Source organism: Stegodyphus dumicola, chromosome 4 (assembly GCF_044657685.1).
Source record: "Stegodyphus dumicola isolate Sdum_Otavi_A_Nest chromosome 4, ASM4465768v1".
Taxonomy (NCBI): domain Eukaryota; kingdom Metazoa; phylum Arthropoda; class Arachnida; order Araneae; family Eresidae; genus Stegodyphus; species Stegodyphus dumicola.
Genome location: NC_140771.1, coordinates 172,740,531 through 172,757,087, shown reverse-complemented (window position 1 = coordinate 172,757,087; position 16,557 = coordinate 172,740,531). Strand labels below are relative to the sequence as shown.

The following is a 16,557-nucleotide window of genomic DNA, read 5'->3' as shown; positions in this document are numbered from 1 at the left end:
TTTTGCAGTTATATGAATAAGTTGAATCTAGGGATAAATTTCTTTCTTCTTTCTTTTTCTTTCGCTTTTCATATAACCAGAACTTATCTTCTTTTCCTTCTTTGTTAACATTTCCACTAGATTACCTAATTAATACCTTTATTTACAATAAATTCTATAAAAAAAATAAAATCTGAAATGTTTCAGATTTTAAATTACGTCCAAAGGGGCGTTTTTTAACATTTTGTGTGTTACCTTTCTTTATTAAATATCATGTTCCTCGCACTTAAACCATAAGATCCAGTGCAACAGCAATATCGCAAAATAGTTTTAAAACGAGCATATCTTTAGAATTTCCGATACAGAGACTCACGCGCTGGAGATAAAAATGTTTTTTCTGCACAACGTTGCCATTGCTCGCTTTGAAATCCTTGAGTTTGTTAATCAAAAATTCGTCAAAGTTTTAAAAAATAGGAAATCGATCATAAAACAAATTTCAAATTTTAAATTTGGTCTTTCACGTGCTCATATTCGTTGGAGGATTCCGTTATTCAAAATTCGATGACTCTATGTACCGTTGTTTTATCACAATACGAGAAATATACATACATTTACGCAGATTTTTCATTATTTAATTTCTTCAAATATAATGCAGGACTCTAACATTTTGTGGCAACAGTTTGAAAAGTGAACCGACATTTATCCGTCCGACGCAAAATGCCAAAACGAAACTAATAGTCCTTCGGGATTCAAATCCCTTTGGACTAATAAATAAGGTATTTTATGTTAATTAACAAATTATGATTAAATATTCCCCTCCTCAAGTTGAGGATTTAAATATTTAGAGTTAGAGCTCCTGGCATTCGCCTCTTGTTGTTACTTTCGCCAGCTCTGTCTAAGTTGTATACTGGCTTTAACATCTTGATAACCGGTGTTTTAAAATAGACGCCGTTGACAAACTGAGTCAACTTGAGTACTTTGTTTTATGAGTGGTCTCAGACTACTTTTAACTACAGTTGAAATTTAATTTTCTGTTATAAAATGATAATTCCAATTTCAGTGTAATCCTTTTATAATAACTGTGTGTACACGCTGCAAAAATACATGTCCATATTTAAATAGTATTGTAACACCGTTGTGACACATTCGAGTGCATATAATTTAAAGCACAGTGTAATCTTATTATAACAACTACGTGCATAAAAGTGCTTAAGTGAATAAAATGCATAAACTGCGTGTCCAGGCTTGATGAACATTGTTCAGTTGACCGCAAATTAAAAAATTACCTGCTCCATCTTTCCTAAAATGTGAGTATTTAAGTATTAGTGTGATCATATGGTAATAATTGCGTGTAAATATTATAAATTTAGTATAATTACACTGTAACTATTGAATGCATATCATGCACATGTAAACAAATTGCATGAATGATAAATATTTGTAAATATCTTATGAGCTGTTCGTCAATGTAGCCAACAAATGTTCAGTCTGATCAAGTCTGTAATATTGTAATTTGAATCTTGTAATAGCTATGTAACCATTGAATTTAAATGCAGTACCATAAATGTTTCAGTAACACAGTAAAGACATAAGATTGGAACAAGCGGTGGCAGAGCTTGTGATGTCGGTTACACCAGACAACAGTTGCATCTCGGCACCAGAATAGCATCGTAGGACCAGGAAGACGTTGTTAATCTGGATAACTAGTGAAACGGGCGTTTAGCTGTTTACGTAGTTAAATTATTGGTGGTCCTTGGTTAATAATTTTGGACTGCTTAATTTGGCTTATACTTAAGCTTATAAGGTATTTCTCCCCCTTTCCTAGCGTGCTTTCGTGGTGTAGTGGTTCTGCACGCTGGGCGGTATTCCACAGGTCTTCGGTTCGATTCCCGGCGAAGGCGTTTGCTAATTTTTCATCTTTCCGGCTTTTCCAATTAAGCTAATGACTCTACAGTGGCGCCCGAAAAGGGACACTCCCGGAGAGATGAAAAAGGAGCAAACGCCTTCGCCGGAAATCGAACCGCGGACCTCTGGAATACCGGCCCAGCGTGCAGAACCACTACACCACGAAGGCGCGCTAGGAAAGGGGGAGAAATACCTTATATACGCCCCCTTTTAAAGGGCGACTGGGGCTTTTAAGGGACCCAATCGCCAAATCCTGCGTGTGAAGAATCATCATCCAACACCCTTTTAGTTCGGGCGTCACTGTATAGTCATTATGTATTTTTTAGAAGCAGAAGAATTGAAAAATTAGCAACCGTCTTCGCCGGGAATCGAGCCACGGACCTCTGGAATACCGGCCCAGCGTGCAGAACAACTAAGAAGAAGGCCACCAAGAAGGCACGCTAGGAAAGTGGGAGAAATGGTGTAGTGGTGTATTTAATTATGGCAAAGCACACTAGGACCTGCCTAAGGGGGAGGGATGCCTTCGTGGAGGACGTTCTAAGGGAAACTGGCTCGTATACTTGTTTCACATGGGGAAAACTACGAAAACACCCATGCAGCTAGCCCGTTCGCGGGATTCGAACCTCGAACCGAACTACCAGTGTTCAGCGACTTTACCGCGCGGCCGCTGGTGGGCTAAGTGGAAGAAATACCTTATAACCTAACCTATGTTAATTTAAATAGCCGAATTTCGCGGAGGTACACCTGCCGCCACAAGCTGTGCTTTTATGTCGATTTAAAAATTAAATTAATTTGTGACTTTTTTAAAACTAGGCGAGAACTCGCTATCAATCTAGTAGGGTTTATAGAACTTGACACTAGCTTCTAGGTACAGTATCTTACAAAACTTTCCGTTTCCTTTTTAGAGCACCGTTTACTTTCTTTTCCTCTGAACCAATTGCGTTAAAGTTTATGGACACTTTTTTTATAAAACAGACTGCGTGTCTTTTCTTTTATGTTCTTATAATAACTTGAATTTATTGAAATAAAGAAAAATTAACGTTTTCCCTTCCTATCTTTCCATGACACTGTTTATTTCCTTTCCCCCCTTTGCAACCTCTTTTTTACTTACCGGTATGCCGTTTTGCTAATCGATTGACCTTAGATACACAATCAATTGAATTAGATTCCTCAATCGATTGAACTATATAAACACAGAAGATCGTACCTGTTTTGTATATAATTGTGTTTCCGAAATTTATTAATGAAAATATCTGTTAGGTAAACTGACTTCAGATTTTGATCACGTTTGTTATTGTCCAGTATCATAATTTGCTTGCTGTAAACAGTATATTCAAAATATTTCTGAAAATAATTTATCAGAAAAACTAAAATGGAACTCGCATAATAATTCAGATCTTTATAAGTTTTGCTGAGATTCTTTGTAGACAGTAGTGTTTTTTACGTTTTTTATACTATTTTAAATGTAAATACAGTCTTTGTGGATTAACCGGGCCTTTCGTAAAAAAAAAGGAAGTTTATTTATAGCAGAAAAATGGAAAAATAACTATAAAAACTATGAGAATAAAGCAAACTTTATATAGGAATTATGAAAAAGGAGAAGAAGATGCCTGGAAGATAGTGATAGAAGATCCTGTCACTGTATTTTATAATTTCTTTTTATTCACAATAAGACATAATTTGATTGCAGATAATTTGGAATATATGAACACTGTTAAATCACCTGTTAAAATAAATTGCTAAACGGTCTTATGTCTTTTTTTTTAACTGCTGTCCGATTAATCGTGACTTTGAACTAATCCTGGTCATCGTCCCCAATATTAACCTGTTTAATTGGGTATTTACTGCATGCTATAAGGATTATCATCTTCAGTTAGCATATATTTTAAAATTATATTTACATAACACATATTTTAAAATTTCCATATTATGCAGCATATATTTTATAGATTATATTGACAAGCATACATTTTAAAATTATTCTTTATAATTTTAATATATGTTTATAGCATATATTTTAAAATTTCCAAATGTAAAGGAAGCATCGCAATTTAGTTTTGTATATTTTGTACACAAAGCAGCTACGAGATTTATAAGAAATATACATTTCTTATATATCTCGTAGCTACTCTACACAACATTTAACAGGCGGTAATGCCATCCAAACGGTGTAGAGCTTATTGAAACCAACTGCTATACCGATGGGCCTGGGTTAGAATCTCGGAGAAGGCATGAATGTTTGTAAGTGTATATTGTCTGTGTGTCATGGGGATACTCAAAATATACAGCGAATTTAAAGTCTTCTCGAATCGATCAAATTGGGGGGAATATCAAAAATAATAAACATTTCCATCTCTGTCGGGTTCACCAACGATCGAGCGGTAAAGTCGCTGAACTGGTAGTTCGAACTGAAAGCGAACAGGCTGGCTGCATGTTTTAAAGCGTGACGTGGTTGCAAGCCAATTTCATTTAGAAAGCTCTCCACAAAGGCATCAATTCCCTTTTCACGTTTTAGTAAAATAAACAGTCACTGTTAAGTTACAATTTTGTGAATATCTATTGGAAGTTATTTCCATAGTTCGGTAACATATTCTTAAAGTATATTATGACTTCTGTTCTGAAATTTTCATATTTTACTTTCCTTTTGCAGTTTCAAAACTGCAGAAATAACTTTACTTCTTTTCCTGCTGCATATTTGAGTAAATGATGTTTAGTTTCTCCTTAAAGAGCTTTTCTTCTTATTTAGTATTGCTGCTATATTTTATCAATTATTATTGCTTTGAGAATTTTTCTGACAAACTGTTGCTATTTTTTATGTTAATTATCATTAGCAATTTCGTTACTTTGGAAAGATAAACCTGTAAAATTTCAGCTATTGTAGTTTTATTCCTACAGTTTTATTAATTAACATTTTGTTTCAGTATTTAGATAACATTGAATATTTTTAATAACATTTTCTATTGATAACAGATTTCAGGTATTAGCGAATATGCAAATATGTATAATGCTTCAGCCTTTAAAAGTTGCTTTACATGTTTTTATTAAACTTTTCTTACCAGTTTCTGCGCATTTTCTTCACCATTATTAAAACACTTATTTTCTTTATTAGTAGTTAAGATAAATGCATTGCCAATAACATTATGTTGTACGTAAATTGATATTTTTGTTTCATATTTATGAATGAAACTTTTATGCATATTAGATTGCTAAGTGGAAAACGAAATATTATCAACCCTTTTCAAATGCGGCCTACCAGCGGTCGAGCGGCAGAGACGCTGAACACTGGTAGTTCGGTCCGAGGTTCGAATCCCGCGAACGGGCTGGCTGCATGGGCGTTTTCGTGGTTTTCCCCCTGTGTAACGTGTGTACGAGCCAGTTTCCCTTAGAATGTCCTCCACGAAGGCCTCCCTACATTTAGGCAGATAGCCCTCGTGTGCTTTGCCGTAATTGAATAATCCTAATCCTTTTCAAATACAATTAAGTGATATTATGTTTCTAGATGCAAACATTTGCGTCCTAAAGAGACTGAAGCTGTTTATATAAGATGCTTTCGAAAAAGAAAAGCTATTATTATCCTATCCTTTTAATATGTAGAAGCTGTTACATTATTTTCTTACTTTTATAAGTAAATAATAGTATAATGCAGGTTGATTCCATTAACAAGCAATAAGAAAATAATCCCGAAAAAATTAATTTTCCTCTAAATTCTGTCGAACGACATACATGGCGCCAATTTTACGTTTACCTCTAAGAAAAGAGCTTACAAGAATTCTTTCTTATTAAAAGAAAGCTATTCTTGAAGAAAGTTTGAGCCTTAATAAGTAAAGTAGAGGGCTTTGGGATATAACCTCTTCAGAATGGCCCAATTAGAATTAACGAAGTACTTACCGGGATGCCGTTCTCCCACCAAGTGATCTCAGGGGGAGGTTCCCCCTCAGCTGTGCACTCCAGAATTACCGGAACACCCCATGTGACGTTGTATACTGTCCGTCCACCCTTCACTTTGGCTGGAACTGCAAAAGGAATTTAATTAATAGGACAAGATTTTTTTTTTCCATTTTCGAAGAAAAGAATAAAAGTTTGAGGGTTCGAAAGTTGTGTGAATTTTTTTTCAGTTTTTATTTTTAGCGTATTCCTTATCAGTTTATAAGTCGACGAATTCTTCCGTTTATTGGTGTTTTATTGGAGTTTTAATCGGTGTAGGGTGTTGGGAATCGGTGTAGGGTGAAACGTTCGAAAAGATCTTCGAGATTCAGAATTAATATTTTTTATCTGCTTCTTCCAGGAAGTCGTTATTAAAGTTTAAGAGGGAGGAAAATGAAGTTAACAAAAATGCTTTTGCTTGAATTTTACTTCTTATTATCTAAGCATATGAATTACGAATAAATACAATTTTAAATGATCACAAATATTAGTATTCTTTATAAATCTAAATAATTCATGCGTACTATTGATTAATATTTTGTAAAACGTAAGTCTACCAAAAAATGAAAGTTTCTTCCTGTCAAAAACGAACCCTCCCTCCCAAAAAAATATGCAGTTTTTAATTTTTCCTAATATTTGATTCCTAGTTTCTGATAATAATATATGTCTGAAAACGTTGCAGAAAATTTATTTAATGTAACAAATGTAAAAACCAACAGCTATATTTCTTCTTATGCATAAAAATTACAATGATTTTCTTTATCGATCCCCTTAAATTCTTCTGTACCGATACCTAATAAAACATAATCATACAACAAAGAATTCGCGCATACGTAACTTGCAATTAGATTAAGAATATTAATAAACATTTTGAAAAAAATGGTTTATTAGATTTAGGTTTAATTATTTTTTGTGTGATTATTATTTTTAATTGTAAATATATAAACACATTTTCGGAAACAAAACCGCAGATTCTAATGGCACAAAAGTTCGATTTTATTAATGTGATGGCTGCGCTAAATGCATTACAGCAATTTTTTTAATAGTTGGCACAAAATTGCGTAATTTAATTTTTAAATCATATCGTTCAAAAATATTCCACCTGTTTTTTGTTTTCCGTTCCAATTTTTGGTTCTTCGTATTTTCTTAATTGTGTTTTCTTGCGCTCTTGCGTTTTATACTTTATAGGACCCTTATTGCGCAAAAAATTATATATTTGAAAATGCTATTTATTTCGAAAATATATTAAATAATTTTAGTTTATTTTATTTTTAAATAAACAATGATTATTTTATACGATTTTGAACAATGATATAATGATATTTGAAAGATCTTTTAATGAACAATGATATAATGATTTATAAACAATGATATTTTATACAATTAATTTGTTACTGTTGCCCACCAGCGCCGAGCGGTAAAAGCCACTGAACTATGGTAGTTTGATCCGGGGTACAAGTCCCGGCAAACTTGCTGGCTGCATGAGCGTTTTCGTAGTTTTTCCTACGTGTAACGCTGATATGAGTCAATTTCGCTCAAAAAGGCTTAATAATAGTGTTATGTAGAGAAATTATCTGATAGCGTTATAAAAAAAAAATTAGGTGAATGATTTTATGATTTATGGAAATTTAAATTTTATTTTGATTCTGAATTATTTAATTTAAGGCTTTAATTTTGGGAAGAAACAGATGCTTCTGGAAATATTTAGTTAAATGAATATTATTTATTTTCTTTTATTTGCAAATCTTGTACAAACTTTTATTCATTGTGAAAGAAGCAGGGGAGGCAATTTTCGCCAAGTCATGATTTCGCGCGCTTTAGAATGTTCGAGAAAGAATTTTCATTGTTAGTTGACCTTAAGAGAGGAAAGTACGTGACGGAAAGGTCAAAGGTTGCTACTTGTCTTTCAATGTAAGTCATACAGGTTTTTGGCGATTGAGGGTCCGGTTGTTGGCTAAGTGAAGAAGGGTGCTCATGCGCGATCACCCTTATTTCCGCATTCTGGAGTTGAAAACGAAGATTTTGCCATAATTAAGGGGGCGATAAGTGAAGCCATAGTGGGAGCCCGTTTTGGGAAGGAGACGAAGGAAAAAATTCGAGTTGGATTGAGACTTGCTCTGGACTCACGGACTCTTTGACTCGCTGATTTTCGGGCTTGCTGGACAAAATGTAATTACGAAGCGGGATGTTTTCCGGCGGGGAGCGGCAAATATGCTCCCCCGGCCGCGTTTGGTTAAGAGGCGAGACACACTTACTCTGGACTCGCTTAGGCACTCTCTGACTGACTCGCTGATTTTCGGGCTTGCTGGACAAAATGTAATTACGAAGCGGGATGTTTTCCGGCGGGGAGCGGCAAATATGCTCCCCGCCCGCGTTTGGTTAAGAGGCGAGACACACTTACTCTGGACTCGCTTAGGCACTCTCTGACTGACTCGCTGATTTTCGGGCTTGACGTACTTGTTGACGGAGACTGAGAAAAAACTTGTGGGTGTTGCGAAGGAGAAAGGAAAAGATTTAGTCGGCATCGAGCTGTGCTTCCGGCGGGGAGCGGCAATTATGCTCCCCGGCCGCAGGTTTTCTCAAAAATGCGAAGAAAAAAAAACTGTTGAGCGAATAACAAAAAAATTAACAGAGACTTGGGTCTCTATCTGTATCGGCAAAAGTCAGGACGATGTCCTCTGAACTCCGACTTGAAAACAGAAGGAATTATGTCATCTTAGTCAACTGGAAGCCTGCGTTAGCCGTTCTCTAAAATGCCTAGCTTAATTGTCTACGTTTTCCTTGGTGGAGCTGAGAGTCTAGGCAGACAGCCGTGCGGTGTAAGCTGTTCTCTTGCTTCCAGTGGGAATAATTTTCTTCTATGGAAACCAGTAGCAGGCGTAAGATTTGACGGTATAGCTGATGTAATTTATTGTCGTGCCGTTCGAGTCTCTGTCTTGCGGATTTGCCAAGTGACGTAAGGATAGAGCTAAGATATGAGCTCTCCTCCACTTCAAGATGTCCACTCAAGATAAGTATTATTTTTTTTGGTGTGTTGGAACTTTAGGCAAGTTTTTTCAAAAACGTCCTTAGCAGTAAAAACAACGTCGAATCTAAAATTTAACTCTCAGGCCATAAATTGTTTCCCTTCCCTTTCTTTTAAATCACCAGACAAACCTTAAGTTTTTTTTATGAATTTAAATGAACAGACTCTCAGATGAGGTTAAGATTTTTCTTATTGTGTTGTAATTGAATAAACTGATATTTAATCTGGAAACTCTTACAGTATGTTTTCTTTATATATTTAATATGAACTTTTCCTTTATATCTTGTATATGTTTTATGTTTTCGATCCTCTCACGGCGCGGTCCCGGAATGCATTTTTTTCACAACGCAAAAATGCTGTACACGTTTCACTATACGATCACTCCCTTTAACGGCAAGTAGTTTCATATTTAACATTTAACAATATAGGAATTTCAGATATAACATGGTACCTAGAAGTAAAACTATTTAACCTTGGTGTCGAAACATTCATCATAACAATAGCTTTCTCACTTTCCTCACAGAACACTTCCTTTCCGTGTAATGCCTAATGGCGGAACACATAACAAATACTTCCTCACTTTTTGTATGATACAACTATTTTATAGATAAATAATTAGTTATAAGTTTTTATTAATTACTTTTTAATCACTGGGAATTTGATTATTCCGGTAAATTGCCGGTGCATAATCGGTTATCGATCCCCAGTCGACCCCTTGATCATCATTGACCGCCTTTAAAATTTCATCTACATCTAGTTGGGAACCCTTGGATTAGATATTTCAAGAAACAATCTTAAAAATTTTCTCTTTTTGTAAAATTAAGAATGTAATACTTAATTGTCAAAATTATGAATTCAGTGCAATATTTCATGAAATATTATTTGCTTTGATGTATAAAATTACCTGAAATTTATCAATGAAAATATATTTTTTCATTAGAATTATATGTTTTATTGAACTCCACAATCCTTTTTGAAATGGAATACAGTAAATGAAAACATAAAAATCCTTATACTTGCATTATAGCAAATACAGAACTGAAGAACAGAACTGAAATATTTCACTGTCAGAATGTGCCTTTCACTATCCGAAGCAAATTTTATCAACACTATCAGAATGCGAAGTGTGATTTTTTTGGAGCCTTTGAGATAGAGGCTTCAGTCATTGATAATTATATGACTAAACAAGGGTAGTTAAAATAAAGGCAGACTGCTGGTGCTTGAATGGTTGATTTACCTCTTCCCCAGATAATAGATCTCAATCATGCATCGAGAATCACCATATAAATGTTCGTGTCTTTGTACATCAAGAAGGCGAGGAATTTCCTTATATCAGAGTAATTGTTAAGGTAACTGAAAGATGTAAGAGAAATATGTTAAAAGATCAGAAAGAATTGTTGTCAAAGGCCATAAAACAGCGGCAGTTCCGGTTATTACACAGCTTATCATTTCCCTGAATTCATCCATTTTCACAAATATTCCCTGTTGGAAACTACACGTGGTTAATATCCACGGTCGAGCAACCATAACAAAGCATTGATTCCAGCTGCCATGACAAAACGCTGATTTTAACAATGTCATGATCTAAAAAATTGAATGGTACACAAATCAAAATGAGTCCACCTTGAACGTCTTCTCCATTCCAGAGTTTATCTCTAACATTCTTCATGATAGGACTGCCTCCTTCCCAGAATGGACTATCGAGCTTCACTGGTGACGGTTTAGGTTACAGTATCGCAGAAGTTTCTGCGAACATTGGTTATTTTTGGAGGCCACATCCCCCCCGGGGGTCGACGTAGAGAACTCTGCGAAGCTACTGGCTAGGATCTGTACCTAGGCAGTCTCGGCCACGGGGGTATAAAATTTATGAACTTGGTGGTTCTGAAGGCTCTGGGAAAGGTCACTTATTGGCCGGCCCCGGAGTCTGGCACGTCCTAGCACGGCGTGGTTCTAGTAACCCGGGAGTCTCCCCCGGGGTCGCTGGGTAATGCCCCGCTGCGACGGGCTCGCCCAAGCGACTGGTAGAAGCATTAGACAACCGGTGCTGCCTGGGGCTTGTCCCCAGGTGGTGCGCTGCTCTTCTGGAGGGTAATAGTGGAGGTTGAACCTCCACGACGCGCCCAAAGGGAGAGTGGACCTGTAGTGGGATTAAGTTCCTGGAGCAGGGCAGCCAAAATCCTCTAGTTGGAGGCCACATAAATATCAAGGAATGTACATAGGTGTAGCAGTATGACACTGCTTAGTATACAACACAAAATTGACGGAAAAAAGTAATCATTATCCACATGGTATGAAATCGCATAATGTAAGCACCACTGAGTTTGTGTGGGATACGATAGAGAGCAAAAATGTTAACACGCTTTTCTCTCCATCCTGAAGGGAAAAAGCTAGTGGTTCGCCAGAACAACGGCTAAAATGAGTTTAATGATTGAGTAATAACTGTTATCGGTCATTTTCATGAAGAGCGGATACATGATTGGCCTTCAAAAATGGATTTACATCATATTACTAAAGTATTGCTTTTTAAATTCAGATATTTCAGTTTCACTGTCTAACTGCGATGTATATTTGATCCTTAGAAAAAAAGGCAGCATAATAATATCTGGAATGACTGTGGTTTATCTAATTCAGACATCTGTAGCTCTACTCTGTACCAAACAGCATTTATTCTCACAAACTGCAATAATAAATTTGTGTAAAGAATACAGTAATTCAAAAACAGCCTTTATTTTAAAATTACACTTATTTGTTTTGTGTGTGGTAAAAATTTTATTTATTTCACTTTTAAAAAATTAAAGTTCATCAAGGAGAGCCTGTAATGAAAAGCACATAAAACTAATAATTTAACGTCGGTACTGTTAAAAAACAAGAATTGTTTAATAGAAAGACTTTACTATTGATAGCTACATAGGTGTTCAAAGTTAAAAGAATTTGTATATTTCGGTATTTTTATCAGAAACGAAAGATACGGATTTTGCTTTAAAAAAAAAGGAAGAGAAATTCTTCATACGGAAGCGTCGATATGTATGTTGGTGAAGTATTTAGGGAAACTGTCGTTAAAAACACAAAAAGCATTTTCTGTTTGTTCATTGACACTGCTCTGCTTTTCTCGTGGTGTATTTCGCAATATTTGGCGAAATTCAAAACTAGACATTTAAAATGAGTAACCACCAATTTTTGCATGATGGCATGAGGTGAAGAATCGTTTAGAAGACTGGAAGCAGAGCAGTTTCATTGTAAATTACTAAAGACGGAAATGTAACTTAATATTTAGGGAATTTAGGGATTTACAACTTAGGGAAATATTTTAAGGATACCGGACATATAAGCTTAAAAGCCTGGAAAACATCACAGAAGGGCCAACATCACAGAAGGGAAACATTCACTGAAGGGCCATGCCTGCGAATAAACATCGATATTTATCCCTATCTCCAAGGCATGATAGAGTGCATCAGCGTTTTAGCTCTCTCGTGTCTTCTATACGGCCATAGAAAGCTGAGTTTCAAGGGTTACTGTTTCAGGAGACTTCATGAGAGAGGTCTGCTTGTAAGACGATACGTTGTTAGCATTTCGGTTACTTTTGCGCACAAGAGAGCCCATTTAGCATGATTCAGAGAGCATCGACATTAGACCAAAGATGAATGAGGGGCCGGTTGTCTTCACATATTAACACCGATTCAGTCTAATCACTGATTCTCAATCTGGAGAAACCAGGGAATGAACTTGTCCTCTAATGCCCGAGAAATAGACCAGTATGGCAGAGAAGCTTCGATGATATATGGAGGCATCGTACTGAACAGGAGCACAAACTTTATTTTCTTGCAAAAAGGCTTTGTGATTGCTAAACACATAGGGAAGAGATTTTAGAGCCTTATATTTGCCTTTAAACCTCAGTTCATTTTTGTGAACAATACTGCTCATCACAATAGGATTAATGTTATGAATAATCTAAAATGTGAGGATATTAACTAAAGAGACTGGCCAGACAAATCTTCAGACAAAACCTTTAAAATACAACATGTCTGGGACAATTTTGCGAAGACAATTACAACTCGCTTTACACCTTCCAGAACTTCACAGCACCTGAAAACAGTTTTGCTGCAAGAGTGAGATTGACAGTCACAAGAAATCATAAACTGCCTCATTTACATGAGGATAGTTATTTGAATATGGCATAGCCTCGAGAAAAAATGTCTTTGTGGAGAATATTCTAAGGAAAATTGATTCGCTCCTCGCTTTCTAAGGGAAACTGTTCGTTCCTGATTTTAGCTGATTTGATTGAAAAATACACTCTTTCTTGTTACTCATAGGAAAAATCACAAAAATAAATCATGCAGCCAGCCCTTTCGCCTGAGCTGGAATACAGGTCAAACTACCATTGTCCAGAGGCTTCAACTACTCTGTCACTGGTGAGGCATATTTTTAAGAAGTCACGTTGTGAGAGCTGTATAAATTAATATTATAGTGAACAGCGATTGCAACTCGTCTTCCTCTTCCAAGAACACTCCGTCTTCCTGTTCCAAGACCTAAAAATAGCTTTGCTGCAGAAGTGAGACGGACAGCCACAAGGACTTGCTTCATTTCCAATACGAAGTTACGTTATGAGAACTATATGACTACTAGAAGACCCATATCCCGCATTAGCTTCTGTTTTAGTTAAATCTTGAAACCTGTGTTTCAGACCAATGATCCAGTGCGCCAATGAACGTTACGCATAATCATGCGTTTGAATCATGATTTTTGTATGGTATACGTTTTGAAGCGTATCATCCAATTACACACCATGTTTTATTAAAATCTGTTACTCAGTTCTAGAGGTAATCACCCAAACGTGAAAAGTCTATTAAACAACAGTGTAATCTTAATAAAAAATAGACAAAATCGTCAAACTAGTTGAATGTAATAGACAAATATATAAAATAAATCTCTTCTAGATTATACAAATAAGTGAACATTTTAACACATGCCTATAAAATTAAATTCGTTTTAGTACGTTTTAGTATGTAATATCCTAACAAATTACAGAAATGCTTTCTGAACTTATGAGGATAACACCTTAAGTGTTAAATTTCCACTAACTAAAAGCAATTTCATAAAATGCCTCCCGAAATCTTCCAAACACTATTAAATATATTAAGAGAAGTTTGTTCACTTCTTACTAAATAAGATAAAGCTTGCCATTTTAAAAACTATAAATATACTTTAGCATAAAAAGTCCAAATCATTTAGGTGATGGGTAAAAATAGCGGTCAATAATGTTGATAATATCTGCCGGCTGCCGACAGAAAAATAATCGATTGCGGTTACTTCTATAACTTATTCTAAATTTATATTTTTTCTTAAACTCTATTAAAATGGTGGTAAACTGACCTGCGCTTCTGCTCCAAGCGTTAAAAATGATAGTTTTTTTTATAACAGCATCAATTTTGTTACAGTATTGTTACAGTATCAAATATTTGATATTTAAATATAATACGAAGTAAGTCACATAAACAGCCATTCATTCTAATCTATGAGTCTAAATTATTTTCTCCCTCCTTCCAGCATGCCTTCATGGTGTAACGGTAGCACACTCGGCGCGTATTCGAGATATCCAGGTTCGAGTTCCGGCACGGGCATTGCTCATTTTTAATGTCTTCTTTAACTCGAACCTGGTTGCGTTACCCGCTTCAAAAATAACCTAATTACTCTAAAAGAGTTACTACTTTAGAAATATGCAAAAATTGCAAACGTCTTTTACTCTTCAAGCCATATGAATTGTTTATGTTCCGAAAAAAATATTCACTATGGAAATAAATTAAAAATTCATTAGGCTTAAAAATAATTCTAAACTCACATAAAATATAAATGTATTAATTTAGATGGATATCTGACAGAGGTACCTTCGCTTCAGGATCATAAAATTTACAGATGAATTAAACAATATATTTCATGTAATGCCATCTGTCAAGAAAACAGGGTAATCAAACGGGAAGAACTTAAATTGAAGGATTTTGAAAACCTTTAGAAGATATGGATTGAAATTAATACCAGTAACTAAAGAAGATCAATATTCTGCTCCTTCACCTTCTGTAGTTAATTTAAAATGAGTTCTTTAATTAATTTCAGCCAACTCTATTATTTCCTTGAGGCTCAAAAGTCACGTGATGCAGATGGTCGATGTCTTATTATGGTGGTGTGTGTTTGTCGAAGCATGTTGTGGATTATTTGGGTATTTTTTTTATTAATAATGCTATGTAAATGGGTTATTTTACTGTTTTAAGTAACTGATATTAAATAAATTAAGCTTTCTTTTACCTATATATCATTTTATTCTTTTGCCCATCAGCGGCCGAGCAGTAAAGTCGCTGAACACTGGTAGTTCGGTCCGATGTTCGAATCCCGCGAACGGGCTGGCTGCATGGGCGTTTTCGTGGTTTTCCCAATGTGTACCGTGTATACGAGCCAGTTTGCCTTAAAACGTCCTCCACGAAGGCATCCCTTCCCTTAGGCAGATAGCCCTAGTGAGCTTTCCCATAATTAAATAAACCAAACCATTTTTTTCTTTTTAATCTTTAGATTTTGGGGAAAATGTGTAGTTGTTCTGAAGCCTATCGTAGTATTTCGTTGAACGTCGAATGCATTTGCTCGATGGGTAACGCAAATGGGTTTGGTTTAATTGATTATGGCAAAGTCATAGCTTAAACATCAAAGTTTGAACACATTGCATAGTATTGGTTCGAATATTTGTTTGGTGTAGTACATTAGGAATTCTTTATTTTGTTTAAAATATTTCTTTCTAATAACATATTTGAATACAGTGCAGTGTCTTTGGTTACGAATCTAACTGCAACAAAAATGAGCATGTCACTATTTATTTGTTTCATAAATTACGATTTATTTATAGCATAATGTGCGTGTAAGTTCATCTTTGTACTCAAATTTTCTAGCATATCAGGAATTTTACTTCATTTACCTGTTTTAACAAAATTGATATGTCCAGTTTTTATTAGTGAAGAGAGATGAATATAGATAGTTGCCTTCTTGAAATTTATATAGCTAGTGAGTTAGTAGAGGCATGAATTTACATAAAATATCCTACCCTTAAAGTTTACTTTAATAACAGGAAAATCTGAATAAAATTTACATCCATAAATCTATTGTATTACCCCCATATGGATTTTATAATATTTCGAGAATAAATTTGATTCAGATTACATAAAATAATTCCATTTTTATTAAAATTACAATAAAATTTACATTTAGTGATTCTCAATGATAGTTATTTACATAAACAAAGTACAAATATTTAAGATATTATTGAAGAAATATATTTTTGCCGTCTGTGAAAATATTTTAAAATGTGAAAATATTTTGCAAATTTAATGATGAATTACGCAATCTCCTCACGTTTATTAATTTTACTTACATTTATTTTAAGAGAAAATTACGATTTTCGGCAAAGTTAGACTTCGGGATTATAGTGAAGAGAAGAAAATCGTCTGTCTGGATCACGTGACTTTCCGAAAGTGGTTTCGTTTCAAAACCATGATATTAAAGCCATCAAAATTCTAAGATTTTAGTTTTTACACTTTTCATCACTGCTTTGCTGGAATAACGTTGCTATGTTAATTTCCTCTTTGCTTAACACTTTCAGTGTGGCCGGCGTCGGTCCCTGGGAACCGACACTGGAATTTTCGTTTGGCTGGCGTCGGTCCGCGGAACCGACAGTATTAAAGTTAAAA

General features: G+C 35.1%; 1 protein-coding gene across 1 annotated transcript in view; it reads right to left on the bottom strand.

The window, feature by feature from the left end:
- The window catches only part of LOC118199531 (tyrosine-protein kinase transmembrane receptor Ror2-like), a 380,512-nt gene that overhangs the window by 65,427 nt on the left and 298,528 nt on the right, over positions 1–16,557 (bottom strand). Inside the window, exon 3 of the mRNA XM_085815782.1 lies at positions 5,773–5,897. Within this exon, the coding sequence (XP_085671908.1) occupies positions 5,773–5,897 (125 nt within the window). The remainder of the gene's footprint in view (positions 1–5,772; positions 5,898–16,557) is intronic.